At 35.4% G+C, this 21,243-nt stretch overlaps 1 protein-coding gene across 4 annotated transcripts in view; it reads right to left on the bottom strand.

The window, feature by feature from the left end:
• Nucleotides 1-21,243, bottom strand: part of BRIP1 (BRCA1 interacting helicase 1) — a 154,336-nt gene that overhangs the window by 80,085 nt on the left and 53,008 nt on the right. For 2 of the 4 annotated variants that reach the window (XM_012445557.2, XM_012445560.2), the window contains exons 8-12: nt 19,604-19,803; nt 14,018-14,150; nt 4,602-4,756; nt 1,732-1,897; nt 1,158-1,298 (exon numbers count right to left, since the gene is read on the bottom strand). In XM_012445557.2, coding sequence (XP_012300980.2) covers nt 1,158-1,298; nt 1,732-1,897; nt 4,602-4,756; nt 14,018-14,150; nt 19,604-19,803 — 795 coding nt within the window. The remainder of the gene's footprint in view (nt 1-1,157; nt 1,299-1,731; nt 1,898-4,601; nt 4,757-14,017; nt 14,151-19,603; nt 19,804-21,243) is intronic. The other 2 variants (XM_012445558.2, XM_012445559.2) reach the window with 2 other exon arrangements.

Here is a 21,243-nt window from a genome sequence, read left to right as displayed (position 1 = left end):
ATCATAGGATTTGTAAGAGTACTTTTAATTCATTTCACATATTCAAACATGCTAATACATGCCAAATATTAGCACAGAGGAAGAATGTGGATGTAAAAGGAAGAAACAGGATACACTGTAGTTTAATGGAAAAGAGAAGCATAAATAATTATACAAGCTGGGCATGGTAGTACATGCTTGTAAGTCCCAGCTACTCAGGAGGCTGAGACAGGAGAACTACTTGAGCCCAGGAGTTTGAAACCAGCCTAGGCAACATAGCAAGACCTTGTCTCTAAAAAGATAAAGAAAGTCTGGCCAATGTGACAAACTCTACTAAAAACATAATAACGAGCCGGGCATGGTGGCACACACCTATAATCCCAGCTACTTGGGAGGCTGAGGCATGAGAATTGCTGGAACCCGGGAGGTGTAGGCTGCAGTGAACCAAGATCGCACCACTGCACTCCAGCCTGGGTGACAGAGCAAAACCTTATCTCAAAAAATAAAAGTAAAAATAACAATACAGAGATAAATAAATAAAACATAAATAGGTTGGGCATGGTGGCTCATGCCTATAATCCCAGCACTTTGGGAGGCTGAAGCAGACACATCATTTAAGGGCAGGAGTTAGAGACCAGCCTGGACAACATGGTGAAACCCTGTCTCTACTAAAAATAAATAAATAAGTAAAATAAAAAATTAGCTGGGCACGTGGCACACACCTGTAATCTCAGCTACTTGGAAGGCTGAGGTAGGAAAATTCCTTGAACCCGGGAGGCAGAGATTGCAGTTGGCTGAGAGAGCACCACTGCATTCCAGCCTGGGCAACAGAGCAAGACTCCATCTCATAAATAAATAAACACACACACACAAATAATTATACAATGAGAACTAAAGAAATCAAAAATTTGTTTTCATTACAAAACTAAAACTTATTTAAATGAAGCTGAAATACAGCCTTTGTATCCCAAGTGACTGGATTATTTCCTTCTGTTGACAAACTATTAAGTAGCTGACAGATTTTCTTTTATTGTAAAACTGGAATGTTGAATTTCCTATTAAGATTTACTTGCTGGCACTTCAGGTACCTCCTAACTTGTTTAAACAGTTATATTGAAGTAGAAACACTGAAGCCCTTCAGAAACAAAACAAAAACAAAAACAAAAAAAATAACTAACCTGTGAATTTTTAATGACATGATTAGCCTCCAGCTGGATAGTAAATGTAACACCAAGTTCTGACGAAAAGGATTTCATTGGTGATAATGTACCGGATGTCAAAACAATAGTCTGAACTTTGCCATTAATATCTGAAAAGGCCTAAAAGAAAATAACATTAGCTATATAAAATTATCTTTAAAAAGGCCAGGCAAAGTGGCTCATATCTGTAATCCCAGCACTTTGGAAGACTGAAGCAGGAGGAATGCTTGAGTCTAGGAGTCTGAGATCAGCCTGGGCAATATGCTGAAATCCTATCTCTACAAAAATTACAAAAATTAGCTGGGCATGGTGGCGCATGCCTGTAGTCCCAGCTACTTGGGAGGCTAAGATGGGAGGATCGCTTGAGCCCAGGAGGTCAAGGCTGCAGTGAGCTGAGATTGCACCACTGCATTCCAGCGTGGGTGAAAGAGTGAGACCCTGCCTCAAAAAAACAACAAAAACAAAACAACTATCTTTAAAAGAGTTAACCACGTTCATTAAAATGCTGGTACTGAGCAAGAAGACAAAATTTCCATTTATATGATGAGCTTACCACAGCTGGATTTAAGCACCAAAAGTTGAGCACATGAACTGCAGTCTTTTGTCGTGAACGTTTCTTATTTTTTGGTAGAACCAACCACCCATTTTTATCTGAAATATCAATCTGATTTGTCCACGAGTAAGTCTGTTGAATAGCAATTTTATAATCATCTGCAAATCTAGATGCAAAGAAAATGCTAATTAAATGGCAAAACTTTATAAAACCTATAACCCAGCTACATGCAATATAAAAACTGATTATATTAAAACTTATTTGAAAGAGCTGGTACCTTCCCATTCAAAGATAACATTTTCCTTACCATTAATTAAATTCAGTAATTCTGATATCAATTAAGCCATTAAATCCTAGAATCAACTGATTCTCAGAGGGAATATCAGCAATCATCTAACCATCTATCTTTTACCAGCTACTTTCTAACCTCATTTTCAAACATTATATATGTCACAGCAGAAGCAGAATTAAAATCCAGGCCTCCTAACTCCCAGTCCAGAGCTCTCTGCATTCTCTACTATATGATTAGTTACAAAATAGAAAACAGTATTATGGTTAAAGGAACTAAAAGGTGGGTTATACTTTTTTATTACACGAGAAAATGGGAAGATAAGTTTTACTTAAAGTTTTGAAAGTGTTAGCAGCTAATTATAAAATTTTTACATTCCTTTGAAACCTGAGTCTCAGCCTTCATCTACTTTTAATGAAGGTACTGAACCAGATGTTATCTGTGATCCCATCCAGTTTATAACTACTTTCAATAAGAATCTAGAAAATGGCTAAGCTTAAAAAGAATAAAATGTGGTATTCTCTACCATGTCTTCACCATAGTATTTCATTACTGATTTCACCCCTAGAGAGATTAGATCTCAAAATGAAAGCTGTGAACTTAACAACTGTGGAGAGAGTGCTCGCTTCGGCAGCACATATACTAAAAACAACTGTGGAGAGAATCTTATAAAACTACGGGGAGCCAAAAACTGTAAAACTCTTAAAAGAAAACAAAGGGGAAATCTTCGTGACATCAGATTTGGCCATGATTTACTGGATGTGACACTAAAAGTACAGGCAACAACAAAAAAAAAAAAAGGAGAGAAAGAAATTGGACTTTAACAAGATTAAAAAGCTTTTCTGCATCAAAGAACACTATCAATAAATGAAAAAACAACCCATAGAATGGGAGAAAATATTTGTAAAGCGTGTATCTCTTACAGGATTGACATCCAGAATATATAAGTAACTACAATTCAATAACAAAAAACCCAGTAATTCAAAAATGGGCAAAAAGCTTCAATAGATATTTCTCCAAAAAAGACATACAATTGGCCAATAAAGCACAGAAAAGATTCTTAATATCTCTAGTCATTAGCAAATACAAATAAAAACCAGGAGATATCAGTTGACACCTATTAGGATGGCTATTATACAAAAAAACAAAATAAAAAGTGTCAGCAAAATAACAATTCTGATATATGCTGCTATACAGACTGTTGGCATGGATGTGGGGAAACTGGAACCCTTGTACATTGCTATGGGAATGCAAAATAGTGCAGTTGCTGTGGAAAACAGTATGCCGAGTCCTTAAAAAGTTAAATGTAGCACTACCATATGATCCTGCAATTCCACTGCTACATATGTATATACACCCAGAAGAACTGAAGGCAGAAATAAGATTTGTATACTAACGTTCATAGTAGCATTGTTCACAAGGCAAAAAATGAAAACAACCCAAATGTCCATTAACATAATAAATTAACAAAATGTGGCATGTACATACAATGGAATATTATTCAGCCACAGAAAGAAACAAAATTCTGATATGATACTATATAAATGAACTCTGAAAACACTGTGCTAAGTGAATTGAAATAAGCCAGACACAAAAGGACAAATACTGTATGATTGCTCTTATGTGAAATAGCTAGAAAAGATAAGTTCATAAGATGGAAATAGAATATAGGTTAGCAGGAGTTGAGGGGAAAGACTCTAGGGAGTTATTATTTCATGGGTATAGAATTCCTGTTTGAAATGATAAAAAATTTCTGGAAATAAGTACAACGTACAACATTGCAAATATGTTATATTTAATGGCACTGAGTTGTATATGTAAAATGGTTAAAATGGTATATTTTATGTATATTTTACCACAATAAAATAAACAAAAAAAATACCAGAGCTATAACTTAAGTGATAGGATAAGAGGAGTTGGTTTTCATTTTCCACAGTTTGCCATAAAAAAAAAGACTTTCTGACACTGTAGGAACATAAGAAAACTTTAGCAACAGAAGATAACAATTTAATATTAATTAATTAAATATATTTATTTAATGATTTCAATATTCATTAATATAAAAGACTAATTTTGGCCAGGCACGGGCTCATGCTTATAATCCTAGCACTTTGGGAGGCTGAGGTGGGAGGATCGCTTGAGGCCAGGAGTTAAAGACCATCCTGGTCAACATAGTGAGATCTCATCTCTACCAAAAAAAAAAAAAAAAAAAAAAAAAAAAAAAAATTAAAAAATTAGCTGGGAATGGGTGGTGCACACCTGTAATCCCAGCTACTCAGGAAACAGGTGGGAGGACTGCTTAAGCCCGGGAGGTCAAGGCTGCAGTGAGCTGTGATCATCCAACTGAACTTCAGCCTGGGTGGCAGAGCAAGTGCCCCCCTCACCCCGTCTCAAAAAAACACCATACTAATTTCAATTCCTCTAAGTCTGTGTCAATAAGAGCAAATATATAATAATAAGTATGACACTTATTTTCAGTTCTCCTATTTACTCACCCCAAATTGGTATGTATTAAACACATGCTAGCACCCAAATTAGGCTATTTTTAAAAGGAAAATACACAGCAGTTATTTTCACTTACCTGCTGTTTTGCCTAAAAAGGTAGTCAAGAACCATAAAAAGTCCTTTAAGCATTATTTGAGTTGATGCACTAATAATTGGCACTTCTCTTGCCTCCTCTTTACCATAAATTGGTGAGATTTTTTCCTCTTTCTGAAGAACAGCAGAAAAATGTCCCTATAAGAAATTACCATATTAAGTATAGAGGGGTTGGGAGGAAATCAGAAAATGAAACTTCTCAAAAATATAATGAAACCCAAACAAAACATGCATTGAAATTTTAGGTAAACAGAATTGCTATAGTTTGACACTCTAACTTCAAATCTCATATTGAAATTTGATCCCCAATAATGGAAGTGGGGCATAACAGGAGGTTTGGGGTCATGAGGGTAGATACCTCATGAATAGATTAACACCCTCCCTAGGTGGAGAGGAGGTGAGTTAGTGCTCTATTAGTTCCCATGAGAGCTGGTTGTTAAAAAGAGCCTGACACCTACCTCCCTTCTTTCTCTCTCTCTCTCTCTCTCCCGCCTCAACCTCCCTTCTCTTGCCATGTGATCTGCACAAACCAGCTCCCCTTCACCTTTTGCCATGAGTGGAAGCAGGCTAAGGTCTTCAAAAGTAGTTGCTGGTGCTATGCTTCTTGTGCAACTTGCAGAACTGTGAACCAAATCAATCTCTTTTCTTTATAAGTTACCCAGTCTCAGGTATTTTTTTATAGCGATACAAACAGACTAAGACAATTATTAATGCACAATGCTAACGATATTAATTTTAGATCGCCATATTAGCAAAATTCTCCTCAGAGTCAAAGACTCTTTAATAATAAGTAGGTATTTTGAAGAGTCATTACTTCTCAGACAATCAGGGTATTATTTGGTGCCTTTCAGAAGTAAATAATTAAATTAAAATGTAGCAAATGGCTTCTCCAAAGGGCTTTAAAGTGTTGATATGCTGCCTTAAATCCGTGAATTATTTCCAGGGAGTAATTCTGATGCTGAGAATAATATGACTATATCACAAGCAAAATTAAATGACTTAAGGAAACAATACATGCTAAATAAAATGTATGTTAACTGGCTCATTCGTCTTTACATGACTTAAAAGTTTTAATATGGATGGAAGTGTGGACATTAAGAAAAAATTATAAGAAAACAGAAGAGTATGTTTCCCTCATTGTAAAAAATTCTGAATACTGAAGCAATAAAAGATACGGGTGACAACTCTGATATTTGACAATAAAACGTGTTCAATAAAAATAAAACGGGGAAATAGGATAAATAAGATACATTTTAATATTCAGATAGATCATGAAACAACACAAATCTATAATAAAAAATCCCCCTTCACTGAACAAAATATTAAAGAATACAAATAAGTACAAAGACCTAAAAAAAAAAAAAAAACCAACAAAGAACAAACAAGAAAGACAACATTAACTTGGAAAAATATTCAGCCCTGCAATGAAATACAAATATAAAATCATTCTTTTTGAAAAATGAAGTCCACTCAGCAACACCTTACCTCAAGGCTAATATTCTTCTCCAACACTGGCAGAACACTGGCAATTTATTCTGATAAAATATAGAAAATACAAACTACTAACGGTGAGGCGCTGTACTAAAAACAGAAGGGCTAAATGAAATCCTACATATTGAATCATGAGAGTACACCAAGCTCAATTCCAGGCAGGTTACCTAAACATTGGCAGCTGGGTTAGGGGTAGAAAAATAGAAAACTAAGCAATGGAAAAAATAAATAGTTAATTATCGTTCCTTAGGAAACAAAGTTGTATAAAAATATAATCAAGTAAGCTACATGACATTACTGTCATGAGCTATAATAATACATACATGTGATGATATCCACACTGAATATCAATATAACTATACTGGCAGAAAAGAGAATAGAGAGAGAGAAGAAAAAAGGGCAGAAAAGCAGGAAGCATAGGAGGAAGAGAGAGCAAGCGAGCACATGAGTGAGTGTGTGAGTGAGTGTGTGTGTGTGTGTGTGTGAGAGAGAGAAATGTGTGTGAGGGTGTGCGTGTCTAAAGGAGCTAAATCATCATTATACTTAACAGGAAATCAACAGAGAACATCTAAAATTGAAAACTCAAAAGAAGCAGAACCCATGTTATTTTTTTAAATGCAGCTAAATAACAGAAGAAACCACTATTAAGAGACAAAAGTGTACTCCAAAGTTAGTCAGAAGAATGCTTTTCTCAATAGAACTAACTGACTCTTTAAATTCTATAGGTATACTACTTTGGTAAAAATTAATTTCTAAAAACTTTGATAATCATAGTGATGAATTTCTTAGCCTATTAGAATTAGGGCAAATTTCCTTAATCAAATAAAAATAACTAATCATAACCCACAGAACTTACTTTAAAAAGGTGAATTTTAAGCATGTGAACTACAGCTCAATAAAGTTGTTAATTAAAAAAGAATTTTTAACTACAGCAAACATCTCAATAAAGGGTGTGATACTAGTAATTACTCCTTTAAAGTAAGCAACAAAACCAGGATGTCTTTTTCATTGCCTCTGATAAACAATGCACTGAAGTATGAGCCAGCATAGCCAGAAATAGAAACATGAAGAAATTAGAAAGAAAAGGGAAAGAAACTGATCATTATTCAGACAATATGATTATCTATATGGAAAATTTAAGATAATATGTGGGCAAACCTGCAAAATAATTCAACAAGATGGTTGACAAGACAATTAAAAGATAAATTTAAAAAATTAACCACCAGTTTTATATAGCAATAACAATTAAAAATGGAATTTTAAAAATATATCATTTGTAATGGAAACAGAAACTTTAAGCTACCTAAGAAAGTCTAACCAAAAGCATCTAAATCTTTTAAAAATAAAATTATAAAATTTTACTGAAAGATAGGAAGAATAAATAACTGTATCTTGTCATGAATGGGAAACCTTTATAATGTAAATACATTAATTCTTTCCAAATTAATCCATAAATGCAATGCAATTCCAATAAAAATTCCAACAAAACATTTCCTAGAGATTATAAGCTAATTCTAAAATTTAAATGGCAGAGTAAAACAAAGGGCAGCTGATACAATTCCAAAGGAAAATAATGAAGTGAGGGATATGCTCTAATATATATAAGTACTTTTCTTAAGTCAGTAATTAACAAATGTGACAAATTAGAGAAACAGAATGGTAGAACAGAATCAAGTTCAGAAATAAATTCACACAGATACAAAAATTAGAGGGGCTGAATTTGGTGGTTCACTCTTATAATCCCAGTGCTTCAGGAGGACAAGGTGAGAGGATCGCCTTAAGCCATGAGTTCAAGACCAGCCTAGGCAACATAGTAGACCCAGTCTCTACAAAACATAAAAAAAATCAAGCCAGGTATGGGTGGCTCATGCTTGTAATCCCAGCACTTTGAAAGACCGAGGCAGGTGGGTCACTTGAGCTCAGGAGCTCGAGACCAGCCTGGGCAATATCACAAAACCCCATCTCTACAAAAAACTACAAAAAATGAGCCAGCATGGTGGCATGCTTGCGGTCCCGGCTACTTAGAGGGCTGAGGCACAAGAACTGCCTGAACCTGGGAGGCGAAGGTTGCAGTGAGCTGAGATCACACCAGTGCACTCCAGCCTGGGTGACAGAATGAGACTCTGCCTCAAAATAAATAAGTAAGTAAGTAAATAATTAGCCAGGAGTGGTGATTCATGTCTGTAGTCCCAGCTACTGAGGAAGGTGTGGCAGAAGGATCCCTTAAGACCAGAAATCTAAGGTTACAGTGAGCTAAAAATGTACCACTGCACTTTATTCTGGGCAACACAGCAAGACCCTGTCTCCTAAAAAGAAAAAAAAGTAAAAAAATAATTTTTTTTCATTTAAAAAAAGAAAATTGAATATGTAGCAGAGGTGGCATTACAAATTAGAGGGAATTTAATATGCACTATTTAGGAAATAGTGCTGGGACAATTCTCTATCCATATGGGGAAAAATTTATTCATAAATTCACAACATAAACAAAATGAATCCAAAATTCATCTATATGGTTGTGTTGGAAGTAGTTCATTTTTTATTGCTGTGTAGTATTCCACTATAGAAATATGCTACAATTTATCCTTTTTTTAAACAAAGAAAAAAAGAGGGTCTTGCTCGGTGCCCCAGGCTGGTGTGTAGTGGCACAATCACAGTTCACTATAGCCTCAACCTCCTACATTCAGTTGATCTCTTGCCTCAGCCTCCCAAGTAGCTGGGACTATAGCACCTGTCACCATACTGGCTAATTTTTTTGTATTTTTTGGTAGAGACAGGGTCTCACTACTCGCCCAGGCTGGTCTTTAACTCCTGGGCTCAAGCAATCTGCCAGCCCCAGCCTCTCAAAGCACAGAATTACTGCCATGCACCATTACCCCCAGCCCCATTTATTTGTTATATACATAGCTTTCAAAATGCAAACATTTTGGCTGGGTATGGTGGCTCATGCCTGTAATACCACCACTTTGGGAGGCCGAGGTGGGTGGATCCAGGTGGGTGGTCAGAAGTTCGAGACCAGCCTGGCCAAAATGGAGAAACCCCATCTCTACTAAAAATACAAAAATTAGCTAGGTGCAGTAGTGGGTGCCTGTAATCCTAGCTACTTGGGAAGCTGAGGCAGGAGAATCACTTGAACCCGGGAGGCAGAGGTTGCAGTGAGCCAAGACCATGCCATTGCACTCTAGCCTGAGCGACAGAGCAAGACTCTGTCTCAAAAAAAAAAAGCAAACACTTATGCAAAAAATATGAAAGATGTCACAATATGGAAAAATTCTTATAATAGATACCAAGTTGTATTTTATAAATGACGAGCAAAAATTTAAGTATAGCCTGATTAAAATATGGTTTTGGTTTTTTTTTATTTTAAGACAGTTTCACTCTTGTTGCCCAGGCTGGAGTACAATGGCACAATCCTGGCTCACTGCAACCTCCACCTCTTGGGTTCAAGGGATTCTCCTGCCTCAGCCTCTTCCATAGCTAGGATTACAGGTATGTAATGCCTGGCTAATTTTGTATTTTTAGTAAAGACGGGATTTCACCATGTTGGTCAGGCTGGTCTCAAACTCTTGACTTCAGGTGATCTGCCTGCCTCAGCCTCCCAAAGTGCTCAGATTACTGGCAAGAGCCACTACGCCCGGCCTAAAATATATGTTTTAATAGTCACATGCCCAGAATGCTATTGTGATCATGTTAGCAATTATTTTCATCATTTTTTGTTCAAAAACCTCTTTGAAAAGTAACATCAGCAAGATGGAGAAATCTCAGTTTTCCAGCCAGGCATGGAGGCTCATGCCTATAAGCCCAGCACTTTGGGAGGCCAAGACAAGCAGATCACTTGAAGTCAGGGGTTCAAGACCAGCCTGGCCAACATCGTGAAACCCCGTCTCTACCAAAATTACAATTATTAGCTTGGCATGGTGGGTCATGCCTGTAGTCCCAGCTACTCAGGAGGGTGAGGCATGAACATCGCTTGAACCCGAGAGGTAGAAGTTGCAGTGAGCCGAGACTGCGCCACTGCCCTCCAGCCTGAGCAATAGAGTGAGACTTCATCTCAAAATAAAATAAAATAAAATAAAAAGAATTTGAGTTTTCCATTGTCATCTCCCAACAATGAACCAATTCTGACAACCACTCACATATGAGAGTACCTTTGTTAAGAGTCTAGGAGTCCAGCAAAGAAGTTCCAGGACCCCATTGGAGCAAAAAAATCCAAGAACAGATGCACTGAAGAGGCCAATAAGCATAGCTTCACCTACATCACCCCTGCCCCACGGAAGTACAGCTCAGTGCCAAGAGAGCCTCCATTAGCCCAGAATTCTTCCCATAGGGTAAAGTGAGAATATAGTGAGTGATTAATGAAATAAAGAAAATGTGGCACACATATATAAAATGAAATATTATTCAGTCTTAAAAAAGAAAATTTTGCCATTTGCAACAATATGGATGAAACTGGAAGTAATTATGCTATCTGAAATAAGTCAGATAGACAAATACTGCATGCTATCACTCATGTGTAATCTAAATAAATTGTACTTGTAAAAGCAGAGTCCTAAGCCCCAAAGTTACCAGGGGCTGGGGACCAGGGAAATGGGGAGACGTTGGCCAAAAGATACAAACTTTTAGTTATAAAATGACTAAGTTCTGTAGATCTAATGTACAATGTGATGATTATAATTAATAATGATGTATACTTGAGGCCAGGCATGGTGGCTTATGCCTGTAATCCTAGCACTTTGGGAGGCAAAGGCAGGTGGATCACTTGAGGTTAGGAGTTCAACATCAGCCTGGCCAACATGGTAAAACCCTGTCTCTATTAAATATATATATAAAGAAAAATTAGCCGGGTGTGGTGGTGCATGCCTGTAATCCCAGCTACTGAGGAGGCTGAGGCATGAGAATCACTTGAACCCGGGAGGTAGAGGTTGCAGTGAGCTGAGATTGCGCTACTGCACTCCAGCCTGGGTAACTGAGCAAGACTCCATCTCAGATAATAATAGTAATAATAATGTATACTTGAAATTTGCTGAGAGCAAATTTTAAGTGTTTTTACCACATACTACACACAACCACACCCACACACAAAAGGGTGTGAAATGATGGATATGTTTATTACCTTGACTGTGTAATCATTTCATATATATATATCAAATCATCACATTGCATACCTTAAATATATACAATTTTTATTTGTCAATCATACCTCAACAATTGTAGAGGGGAAAACCTCTTTGAAACTCTATGATGGTAACTACAATACATGGAAGAAAGAAATCAAAGATCTAATTAACTGGAGAGATATTCCCTGTTCATGAATAAGAAAACTCATTGTTAAGATGCCAGTTCTCTCAACTTCATCTACAGATTCAACGTAATCCCAATCAAAATCCCACAAGTTAACTGAATACCTAGGAATTAACCAAAGAAGTAAAAGATCTCGACAACGAAAACTATAAAACGATGATGAAAGAGGACACAAAAAATGGAAAGATGGTATTCTTCACAGAAATAAAAAAAAATCCTAAAATTTATATGGAATCACAAAGGACCCAGATTACACTCAACACAACATTGAAGAATAGTCAGAGAAATGATACTACCCAACTTCGAGTCTTATTAGAAAGTTATAGCAATTAAGACAATGTAGTATTGGTAAAGGAACAGACAAAAGGATTAGTGGAACAAAATAGACGGCCCAGAAAGACATCACAAATACAGTCAGACCTTTGACAAAGGAACAAAAAGATAATCCAATGGAGAAAGGGTAGTTTTTTCAACAAATGGTGCTGGAATAACTGCAAATCCAAATGCAAATAAAACATGACTCTAGACACAGACCTTACATCCTTCACAAAAATTAACTCAAAATTAATCACAGATTTATATGCAAAATGCAAAACTATAAAACTTCCAGAATATAGGAGAAAATCCAGGTGATCATGAGTTTGGGATGAGTTTTTAGATATAACACCTAAAGCATGACCCATAAAAGAAAAAAAAATTGAATATGCTGAACTGCATTAAAGTTAAAAACTGCTCTGCAAAAGGCACCATGTTAATAGAATTAAAAGTCACAGACTGTCTTATTTGCAAACACCTTTCTGAGAAAGGACTTATATTCAAACTATACAAAGAACTCTTAAAACTCAACAACAAAAATCCAGTTGAAAAATGGGCAAGAAGTATGAACAGACATGTCACCAAGAAGCTACAGCAACAGCAAATAAGCATATGAAAAGATGCTCAACATCACGTCTTCAGGGAATTATAAATTAAAACAATAAGATACACTACACATCTATTAGAATGAGTAAAATTCAAAACACAGACACCAAACACTAGTGAAGATGTAGAACAGGAACTTTTTGTTCATTGCTGGCGGGAATACAAAATGGTACAACCACTTTTTGTCAAGAGACAAAGTCTTGCTATGTTGCCCAGGCTGGAGAGCAGTGGCTATTCACAAGCATGCAATTACAGTGCACTGCAGCCTCAAATTCCTGGGTTCAAGCAATCTTCCTGCCTCAGCCTCCCAAGTAGCTGAGACTACAGGCACATGCCACCATACCCGGCAGGTACAGCCACTTTGAAGACTGTTTAGCAGTTTCTTGCAAAGCTAACCACAGTCTTACAATATAATACAACGATTGTGTTCCTCAGTATTTATCCAAATGAGTAGAATGCATGTCACTAATAGAAATGTTTATAACAGCTTTATTCACAGTTGCCAAAAACTGGAAACCATCAATGTGTCCTTCAGTAGGTGAATGGATAAATAAACAGTAGTACATCCAGATAACGAAATACTATTCAGCTATAAGAAGAACTGAGCTATCAAGGCAAAAAAAAAAAAAAGAAGGAATCTTAAATGCATATTGCTAAGTTACAGAAGCCAGTCTGAAAAGACTACATACTGCACAATTTCAACTATATGGCATTCTGGAAAAGGCAAAACAATGGAGTTAGTAAAAAAATCTGTGGTTGACAAGGGTTTGGTGGATGTGGGCGTGGTGTGGTGGAGGGATGAATAGGTGTAACACAGAAGATTTTTAGGACAGTGAACACACTCTGTATGATACTGTAAATGGTAGATTCCTAGGCAAAACCTAATTGAACTCTCCAACACAAGGAGTAAGCCCTAAGGTAAACTATGGACTTTAATGAACCGTAACGTATCAATAATGGTTCACCAACTACAACAAATATACTATACTATTGTAAGAGATCAATAATGGGGAAACTGTGGAGTGGGTGTGTATTGTATATGTGTACAGGTGTGGGGCTGGGAGTGGGAATATATGAGAATTCTGGATCTTCTTTTCAATTTTTCTCTAAACCTAAAATAATCATTCTAAAATATATAATCTATTAATTTAAATAATAGGAGCAAAAAACATTTTTATTTGCAAAAAACACTAGAGAAGATTAATGAAATTTATGCAGCCTCTATTTAGGAAAATGTACAAAAATACATACTCATAAAATGTTGCATATAGCTTCATAACGTTCATAGTCTTCCAAAGCCTACTCATGATCTCTCCATGAATATCAGGTTTATAATTTCTAAATTAAGATGAACAAAATAGGAACTTCTTCTCTTTTTATTTTCTAAAATTTTAACTTTTACAATTGACTAAGTAAATCTACAACCTAAAAACATTGACTCCTTTTAGCTTTAAAGCAATTAATCCCTTTAAAGGCAATTTCCTTCGAACTAAATAATGCTCTATTTTCACCCACAATTTACCCATGCCATCACTTAAAGATGATCAAATATAGATAATAAAATTTTAAAAAATTAAATTGCTATATTTAAAATTTTTGGGTTACTCACTAGATTTTATCTGGATTTAGTCATGACTAAATCACTTCTAACTCACTAAATAAACTGCACAGGTGGAAAAAAAATCTTACCTGCAAAATGGGAAAAGTAGCAGTGGTGATGCCCATTTTGTGCAAATTTAAGAGCATTTCATTTCCACTCCATATTTTACAAGATGATTCATAATGTCTTTCTACAAGATATTCAGAGTTTGCTTCTAACCAACTGAAATAAAATAAAACAATTTTGTCAGCCAGTATCATTCTTACACATACTATTTAAACAGAACAGGACAATCTTCATTATTGTCTTGCATTGACATTCTTAGAACATGAATGTGGATTAATTAAGATACTTTTTGAAAAGTATGCATGTCTCATATTGCAAAATAAACATTAAATAACTAAAAAGAAAGCTTTTATTTGGAAGAAACAAACATACATATGATTTCCCACTTGTTTTATGGATTCACGCTGCTTTACTTAGCTAATGTCTCTTCAACTAAGAGCCATGTCTTAGGTACTTATCCCAAATATACATAAAAGAAAATGCAAAACAACCTAACAAAGAAATTAAAGTGTTACATATTAACACAAAAAAGAATTACTAGAACATATATAACTATAATTCATTGACATATATACACAATCATATATTTGATAAGTGTTGGAATGCCTATTTTATTCCAGACATTGTTCTGGGTAGTGAAAATAACAGCAGTTAAATAAAATAGGAAAGGTCCTTACTCTCACGGAAATTACATTCTAGTAAAGGGAGACAGGAATAAACATAGAAACAAATACATAAACAAGAAAGTATCAGGTTGTCATGGGAAACTAGATAGCCATAAAAAAGAACGAGAACATGTTCTTTACAGGACATGGATGGAGCTGGAGGCCATTATCCTTAGCAAACTAACACAGGAACAGACAATCAAACATCACATGTTCTCATTTATAAGTGGGAGCTAAATGATGAGAACACATGGACAAGAGGGGAACAACACATACTGAGGCCTATTGGAGGATGTAGGGTTGGAAGAGGGAGACGATCAAAAAAAATCACTAATGAGTGCAAGGCTTAATACCTGGGTGATGAAATAATATATACAACAAACCCCCATATAATGTTTACCTATATAACAAACCTGCACATATACCCCTACACTTAAAAGTCAAAAAAAAAAAAAAAAAAAAAGTTCTAATAAAACGAAAAAAAAAATCAGGTAATGATATACAACACCACCAAAATAAATTAGTTTAATGTAACCTAGTTGCTACTTTAATTTCAATGTCAAGAATGCTCTCCCTGAGGTGACATTTTTTTCTAACAACTGAATGCAAAAAGTATCCAGACACGGGAGGATCAGAAAGAAAGAAATATCCAAGCAGAAGGAATAGCTAGGACAAAAGTCCTGAGGTGGTTAGCAAATTTTGCTTGTTGGAGGACCTGAAAGAAAGCCAATGTGATTTGCAGCACAATGGGTAAAAACAAATAATGGTATGAACAACATCAGAGTGATAAGCAGAAATCAGGTCATCTTGAGTCACGATAAGAAATCTGAATTTATTCAAAGTGCAACGGGAAGGCTTGGGATTTAATTTTTGTGGGTACAAAGTAGGTGTATATATTTATGGGGTACATGAGATGTTTTGATAAAGGGATGTAATACATAATAATCACATCATGGAAGATGGGGTATCCATCTTCTCAAGCATTAATCCTTTGTGTTACAAATAATCCAATTATATTCTTTTAGTTTTTTTTTTTTTTTACTCCTCTGAAGTGAATGAATTGAATCAAATCTTTTAGTTATTTTTAAATGTACAGTTAAATCATTATTGACTATAGTCACACTATTGTGCTATCAAATACTAGGCCTTATTCATTCAATTTTTTTTGTACCCATTAACCATCCCCACCTCCCCCAAGATCCCCACCTACCACCCTACCCAGCCTCTCATAAACCATCCTTCTACTCTCTGTCTCCATGGATTCCATTCTTTTCAAGATTCCACAAATAAGAATATGTGATGTTTGTCTTTCTGTGCCTGGCTTATTTCAGTTAACATAATGACCTCCGGTTCTATCCATGTTGTTGCAAATGACAGTCTCTCTTTCTGTATTATACCTGAAGGATACTCCACTGTGTATATGTACCACATTTTCTTTATCTGTTCATCTGTTGATGGACACGTAGGTTGCTTCCAAATCTTAACTATTGTGAATAGTGCTGCAGGAAAGATGGGAGTACAGATATACTTTTGATATACTGATTTCCGTTCTTTTGGGTATATATCTAGCAGTGGGATTGCTGGATCGTATGGTAGCTCTATTTTTAGTTTTTTGAGAAACTTCCAAATTGTTCTCCACAGTGGTTGTCCTAATTTACATTCCCACCAACAGTAAACAAGGGTTCTCTTTTCTCCACATCCTCGCCAGCATTTGTTATTGCCTGTCTTTTGGATAAAAGTCATTTTAACTGGGGGGAGATGATATCTTATCGTAGTTTTGATTAGCAGAGAAATTCTGATCAATGACGTTGAGTACCTTTTCCTGTGTCTGATTGCCATTTGTAAGTCTTCTTTCAAGAAATGTCTATTCAAATCTTTTGTCCAATTTTAATTAGATTACTAGATTTTTTCCTACGGGGTGTTTGAGCTCCTTATATATTCTGGTTATTAATCTCTTGTCAGATGGGTAGTTTGCAAATATTTTCTCCCATCCTGGGGGTTGTCGCTTCACTTTGTTGACTGTTTCCTTTGCTGTGCAGAAGCTTTTTAACTTGATATGATCCCATTTGTCCATTTTTGCTTTGGTTACCTGTGCTTGTGTGGTATTACTCAAGAAGTCGTTGCCCAGACTGATGTCTTGGAGAGTTTTTCCAATGTTTTCTGTAGTAGTTTCATAGCTTGAGGTCATAGATTTAAGTCGTTAATCTATTTTGATTTGATTTTTGTATATGGTGTTAGAGAGAGGTCTATTTTTATTCTCCTGCATATGGATATCCAGTTTTCCCAGCAACATTTATTGAAGAGACTATCTTTCCCCCAGTGTATGTTCTTGGCACCTATGTCAAAAATGAGTTCACTGTAGGTGTGTGAATTTGTTTCTGAGTTTTCTATTCTGTTCCATTGATCTGTATGTCTGTTTTTATGCCAATATCATGCTGTTCCTTTTGGTGGGAAGGTTTTAAATACAGAGTTTTAAATCAAAGAGATGTAAATCTATTTAAATCTATTTAAATAAAAGAGATGTAAATCTATTTTATATCTTTAAAAAATAATTCCAGCTACTAAGCTAGAATTGATTACTGGAGAAAGATGAGTGAAAATAGAGACCTGTTAGGAGGTTGTTATAATATTCTTGTTGAGAGAAGATTGCAGGATGATAGATATGAACAGTCAATGAAATTGAGGAATTGGGGATATACTATGCAGGTGGCATCTATAAGACTTACTGATTAATTGGATGAGATGAGGCAGTAAGGATATTATCAAGGACAATACTTAACTTTTTTATTTGAGGAACTGGTGCATACTGTTTGCTTAGATGAGGAAGACTGGGGAGAAAACAGAACACAAGGGAAGGGAAAGAATTCTGTTTTAGATGTAAAGTTGAAATGCTTACTTGATATCTAAAAAGAGCTATAAAGTAGACAGTTGGATATGAGAATGGCATTGTAGAGAGACGTTGAAGCTAAAGACACAGGTTCAGGCCCATCAGTACTGCAGATTATATTTTAAGCTATGATATTGGGTTATATAATTTAGGGAAAATACGAGCTACAAAAGAAACTAGGTCCCAGTACCAAGTAAGTCCTGAGGCACTCCAGCATTTAGATATCAAAAAGAATAAGAATTATCAAAAGAAATGATGAAAGAATGGACTGTGAGGAGGAGAAAAACCAGAGATGTCACAGAAGCCAAGACAAAAATGCTTTTCAAAGAGGTTGTCATCAACTACCCAACACCACTGACTGACTAAAATAAAAGAAACAATAACCTCTGTATTTGGCAATATAGAGATCACTGGTGATCTTGATAAGAACAGTTTCCATAGAATTGTCCAGACAGCAACACTGCTGGATTGATGAGGGAAGAATGTCAAGTTAGAAAATAGAATTAGCAACTATAGACAACTCTTTCAACAAACTATGCTGTAAAAAAAAACAAAAATCTACATGGAAAACACCACAAGAAAAGACGCAAGCAAATGGCAAAATGGGGTGGAAAGTATTTACAACTCTTATTACAGGCAAAGATTTCAATTCCCTAATATATAAATAGGATTCTATAAATCATCAAGGAAAAGAACCAAAATAAGAACAAAAAAAGGACAGAGATGTCAACAGGCAGTTGACACAAAAGGAAATATAAATCTCATTTAAAGATGCTTAATTCCACTCGTATTAAGGAAAATGAATATTAAAACTACATTGAATATTAAATGAATATTAAAACCACTTTTCACCTAGGAGGCTAGAAAAAAACAATTTCCATACTCTTACACATTGCTGGTATATTAGCCCCACTCTCATCCACCTATTGGGTAAATTTTAGTATCTATTGAAATTAAAAATATATCTATGCTTTCACCCAACAATTCCACTTCTAAAAACTTTCCTATAGATATACTTGCATACCAATGAAATTATGTATGTTCCAAGTTATTCATTACAGCAGTATAACAGCATAAGACTACAAACAACCTCCTCTATTAATCAGAGGCTGGTTAAATAAACTATTGCATATCTATCTAATGGAATTCTAGGTACCTATTTTTTTTAAAAACCGAGAAAGTTTTCTAGGTCTTAACATGGAAAAGTCTCCTAAATAAACTGTGAAGTGAAAAAAGCAAGTTGCAGAAAATTCTATGTATAGTATGCCATCATTTGGACAAAAAACGAGGGACAAGAAAAGATATCTAATATTGGCTCATAAATGAGTAATATATATTGAATGATAAATTTGTTTAGGAGAGCACAGACATTAAACAGATCAGGAAACTGGAAGGAAGGGAGGTTTTTACTATATAAATTTGTATACATTTTATGTTCAAACCATGTGACTGTATAACATTCAGATTTTTTTAAAGTATAATGTGAAGGAAACAAAAATGCTACAATCAGTGAAATGGGATTCAGAGTGGAGAGGTTTTTTTTCTATGATAATAAGACTCTAGATCAATAACTTAATGTCTAATAAAAGAAAAATCATCTAGTGTAAATTTTCATAAAGCTAGTACTAAATATATTATTTGAGAGTACTGAAATCTTGGTTAATTAAAACTCATGAAACTAGAATCCTATTTAAATTGGAGAATAAAGCAATAAATTAAAGTCATGATCCAGCATTTTAAAATATATTAATTAAAAGAATGTTTAGTTTCTGGTTCCATATCCTATACATATCCTTCGGGGCTGTTAAATTATCCTGCCAAATTAGGAATAAGATTCACAATTATTCATTTTTAAAAATCACTCATGTTCATTATATTCTTGTGAACAAGACAAAAGGCTGGACTGCCTTGTTTTTAAAGCTTAATTGGCAAGGAACAATCCATTTCCCAAGAAGCCTAGTTAACCAAAGTTTACTGACTTTAAAATACTATGGTATAATCAAACATGTGTTTAATATAAAGGCAGCACAAATACAGTAATAAACATATATTCTTACTTAATGAGGCTATAGCACACAGCTCGTAGGGGTTCATGATCTTTTTTCCTTATATTATTGTTGACCATACTATCTAGTTCATCCCGAGCAAATCGAAGCTGAACTTCTGTTACACTGTAGCTTGCTGATTCCCGAGCACAGTCCTCGATGTTATGAGCTTCATCTAAAATGACAACCTGTTCTTTCAGATTTAAATCCATCTATAAGATAAAAGATTTTGTTGTAAAACATTTGGCCAAATGGATTTAATAATAGCAGGTAAGATATTTCATTTAAAAATTCACACTATAGGCCAATATTGCAAATGCAATTACATAAGCAACTGATTTTAGGAATTAAATAAAACGTAAACACTGAGGCCAACTAAATATCAGCTCTACATTACTGAGTCTGCCCCTTTTTTACTCTCAAAATACTTTGCAAACCTATCAACAACAAAAATATGTAAGTGAGCCTGGATCAAGGTACCACTGGCTGAGCAGAAGGGTATAAAATCCCACTGTGAAAACATTCCCAAAATATTTTTACAAACTAAGCATAAGACCTTTAAAAATAAAATAAAAATAAAAGATTACAAGCATAAAACCTTTAAAAGTAAAATAACAATACAAGATTAGTCCAGGCACAGTGACTCATGCCTGTAATCCCAACACTTTGGGAGGCCAAGGCTGGTGGATCACTAGGTCAAGAGATGGAGACCATTCTGGCCAACATGGTGAAACCCCATCTCTACTAGAAATACAAACAAACAAAAAAAGTTAGCTGGGCTTGGTGATGCATGCCTGTAATCCCAGCTACTCAGGAGGCTGAGGCAGGAGAATCACTTGAACCAGGGAGTCAGAGGTTGCAGTGAGCCAAGATTGCACCGCTGCACTCCAGCTTGAGAAACAGAGCAAGACTCGGTCTCAAAAAACAAATAAACGAACAAACAAAACACAAGATTAAAATGACTCTTAAAATACTAACATAATATAGTGTGTATCTGTTTCATTTTAATCTGTCCTGCTATCCTTCTCCAACATGGGAGGTGGAGAACTGTTCTTCTCTAACTCCCAAGTGATGCTGGCAGGACTATTAACCTATGAATCAAAGAACATCACTACTTTCACAGCAGGGAAGAAGCCAAGATTGTCAGTTAAATAGAGTATTCCATTCTTCTATGGTGAGAGTGACTAGTTCAGGTTCAGGAATAGACATGTGATCCATACTAGGCCAATCAGAGAATTCTGGAGGGACTAATATGTGGCCATGCTCTTTCCTCCAGGTGAGCTAGTTGCTTATGGTTATCTTTGTTCCATAAGCAAGAGTGAGAACTTGCCTGAGAATAAAGCCATCACAATAAAGAGAATCAAGTATTTTTTCTTAAGCTCTTTTTAGGCTGGGTTTGTGTCACTTATAATTGAAAGCATACTGACTAATACGAGGAACTGTCACAAAGCAACTGTTAATGAGTTATTTTGAGGAAGTAAGAATACACAGAGAGCTGAAAAGTTGAGAAAGAACCATGGAAGAGTAGGATATATATTTGGGTTTAAAAGATAAGTAGGATTTTAATTTGGACAGACAAAGAGAGGGTCGGGCATTCCAAAGAGGTGTCTTCAAAAGCAAAGATAAAGAACAAAGTATCCTCAAGGGAGTAT

The sequence above is a fragment of the Aotus nancymaae genome, unplaced genomic scaffold, assembly GCF_030222135.1.
Source record: "Aotus nancymaae isolate 86718 unplaced genomic scaffold, 86718_ANA_hifiasm-v0.15.2.pri h1tg000018l, whole genome shotgun sequence".
NCBI classification, from domain to species: Eukaryota; Metazoa; Chordata; class Mammalia; order Primates; family Aotidae; genus Aotus; species Aotus nancymaae.
Note: the sequence above shows the minus strand (reverse complement) of the source record. Positions and strands in the feature narration are given on the sequence as shown.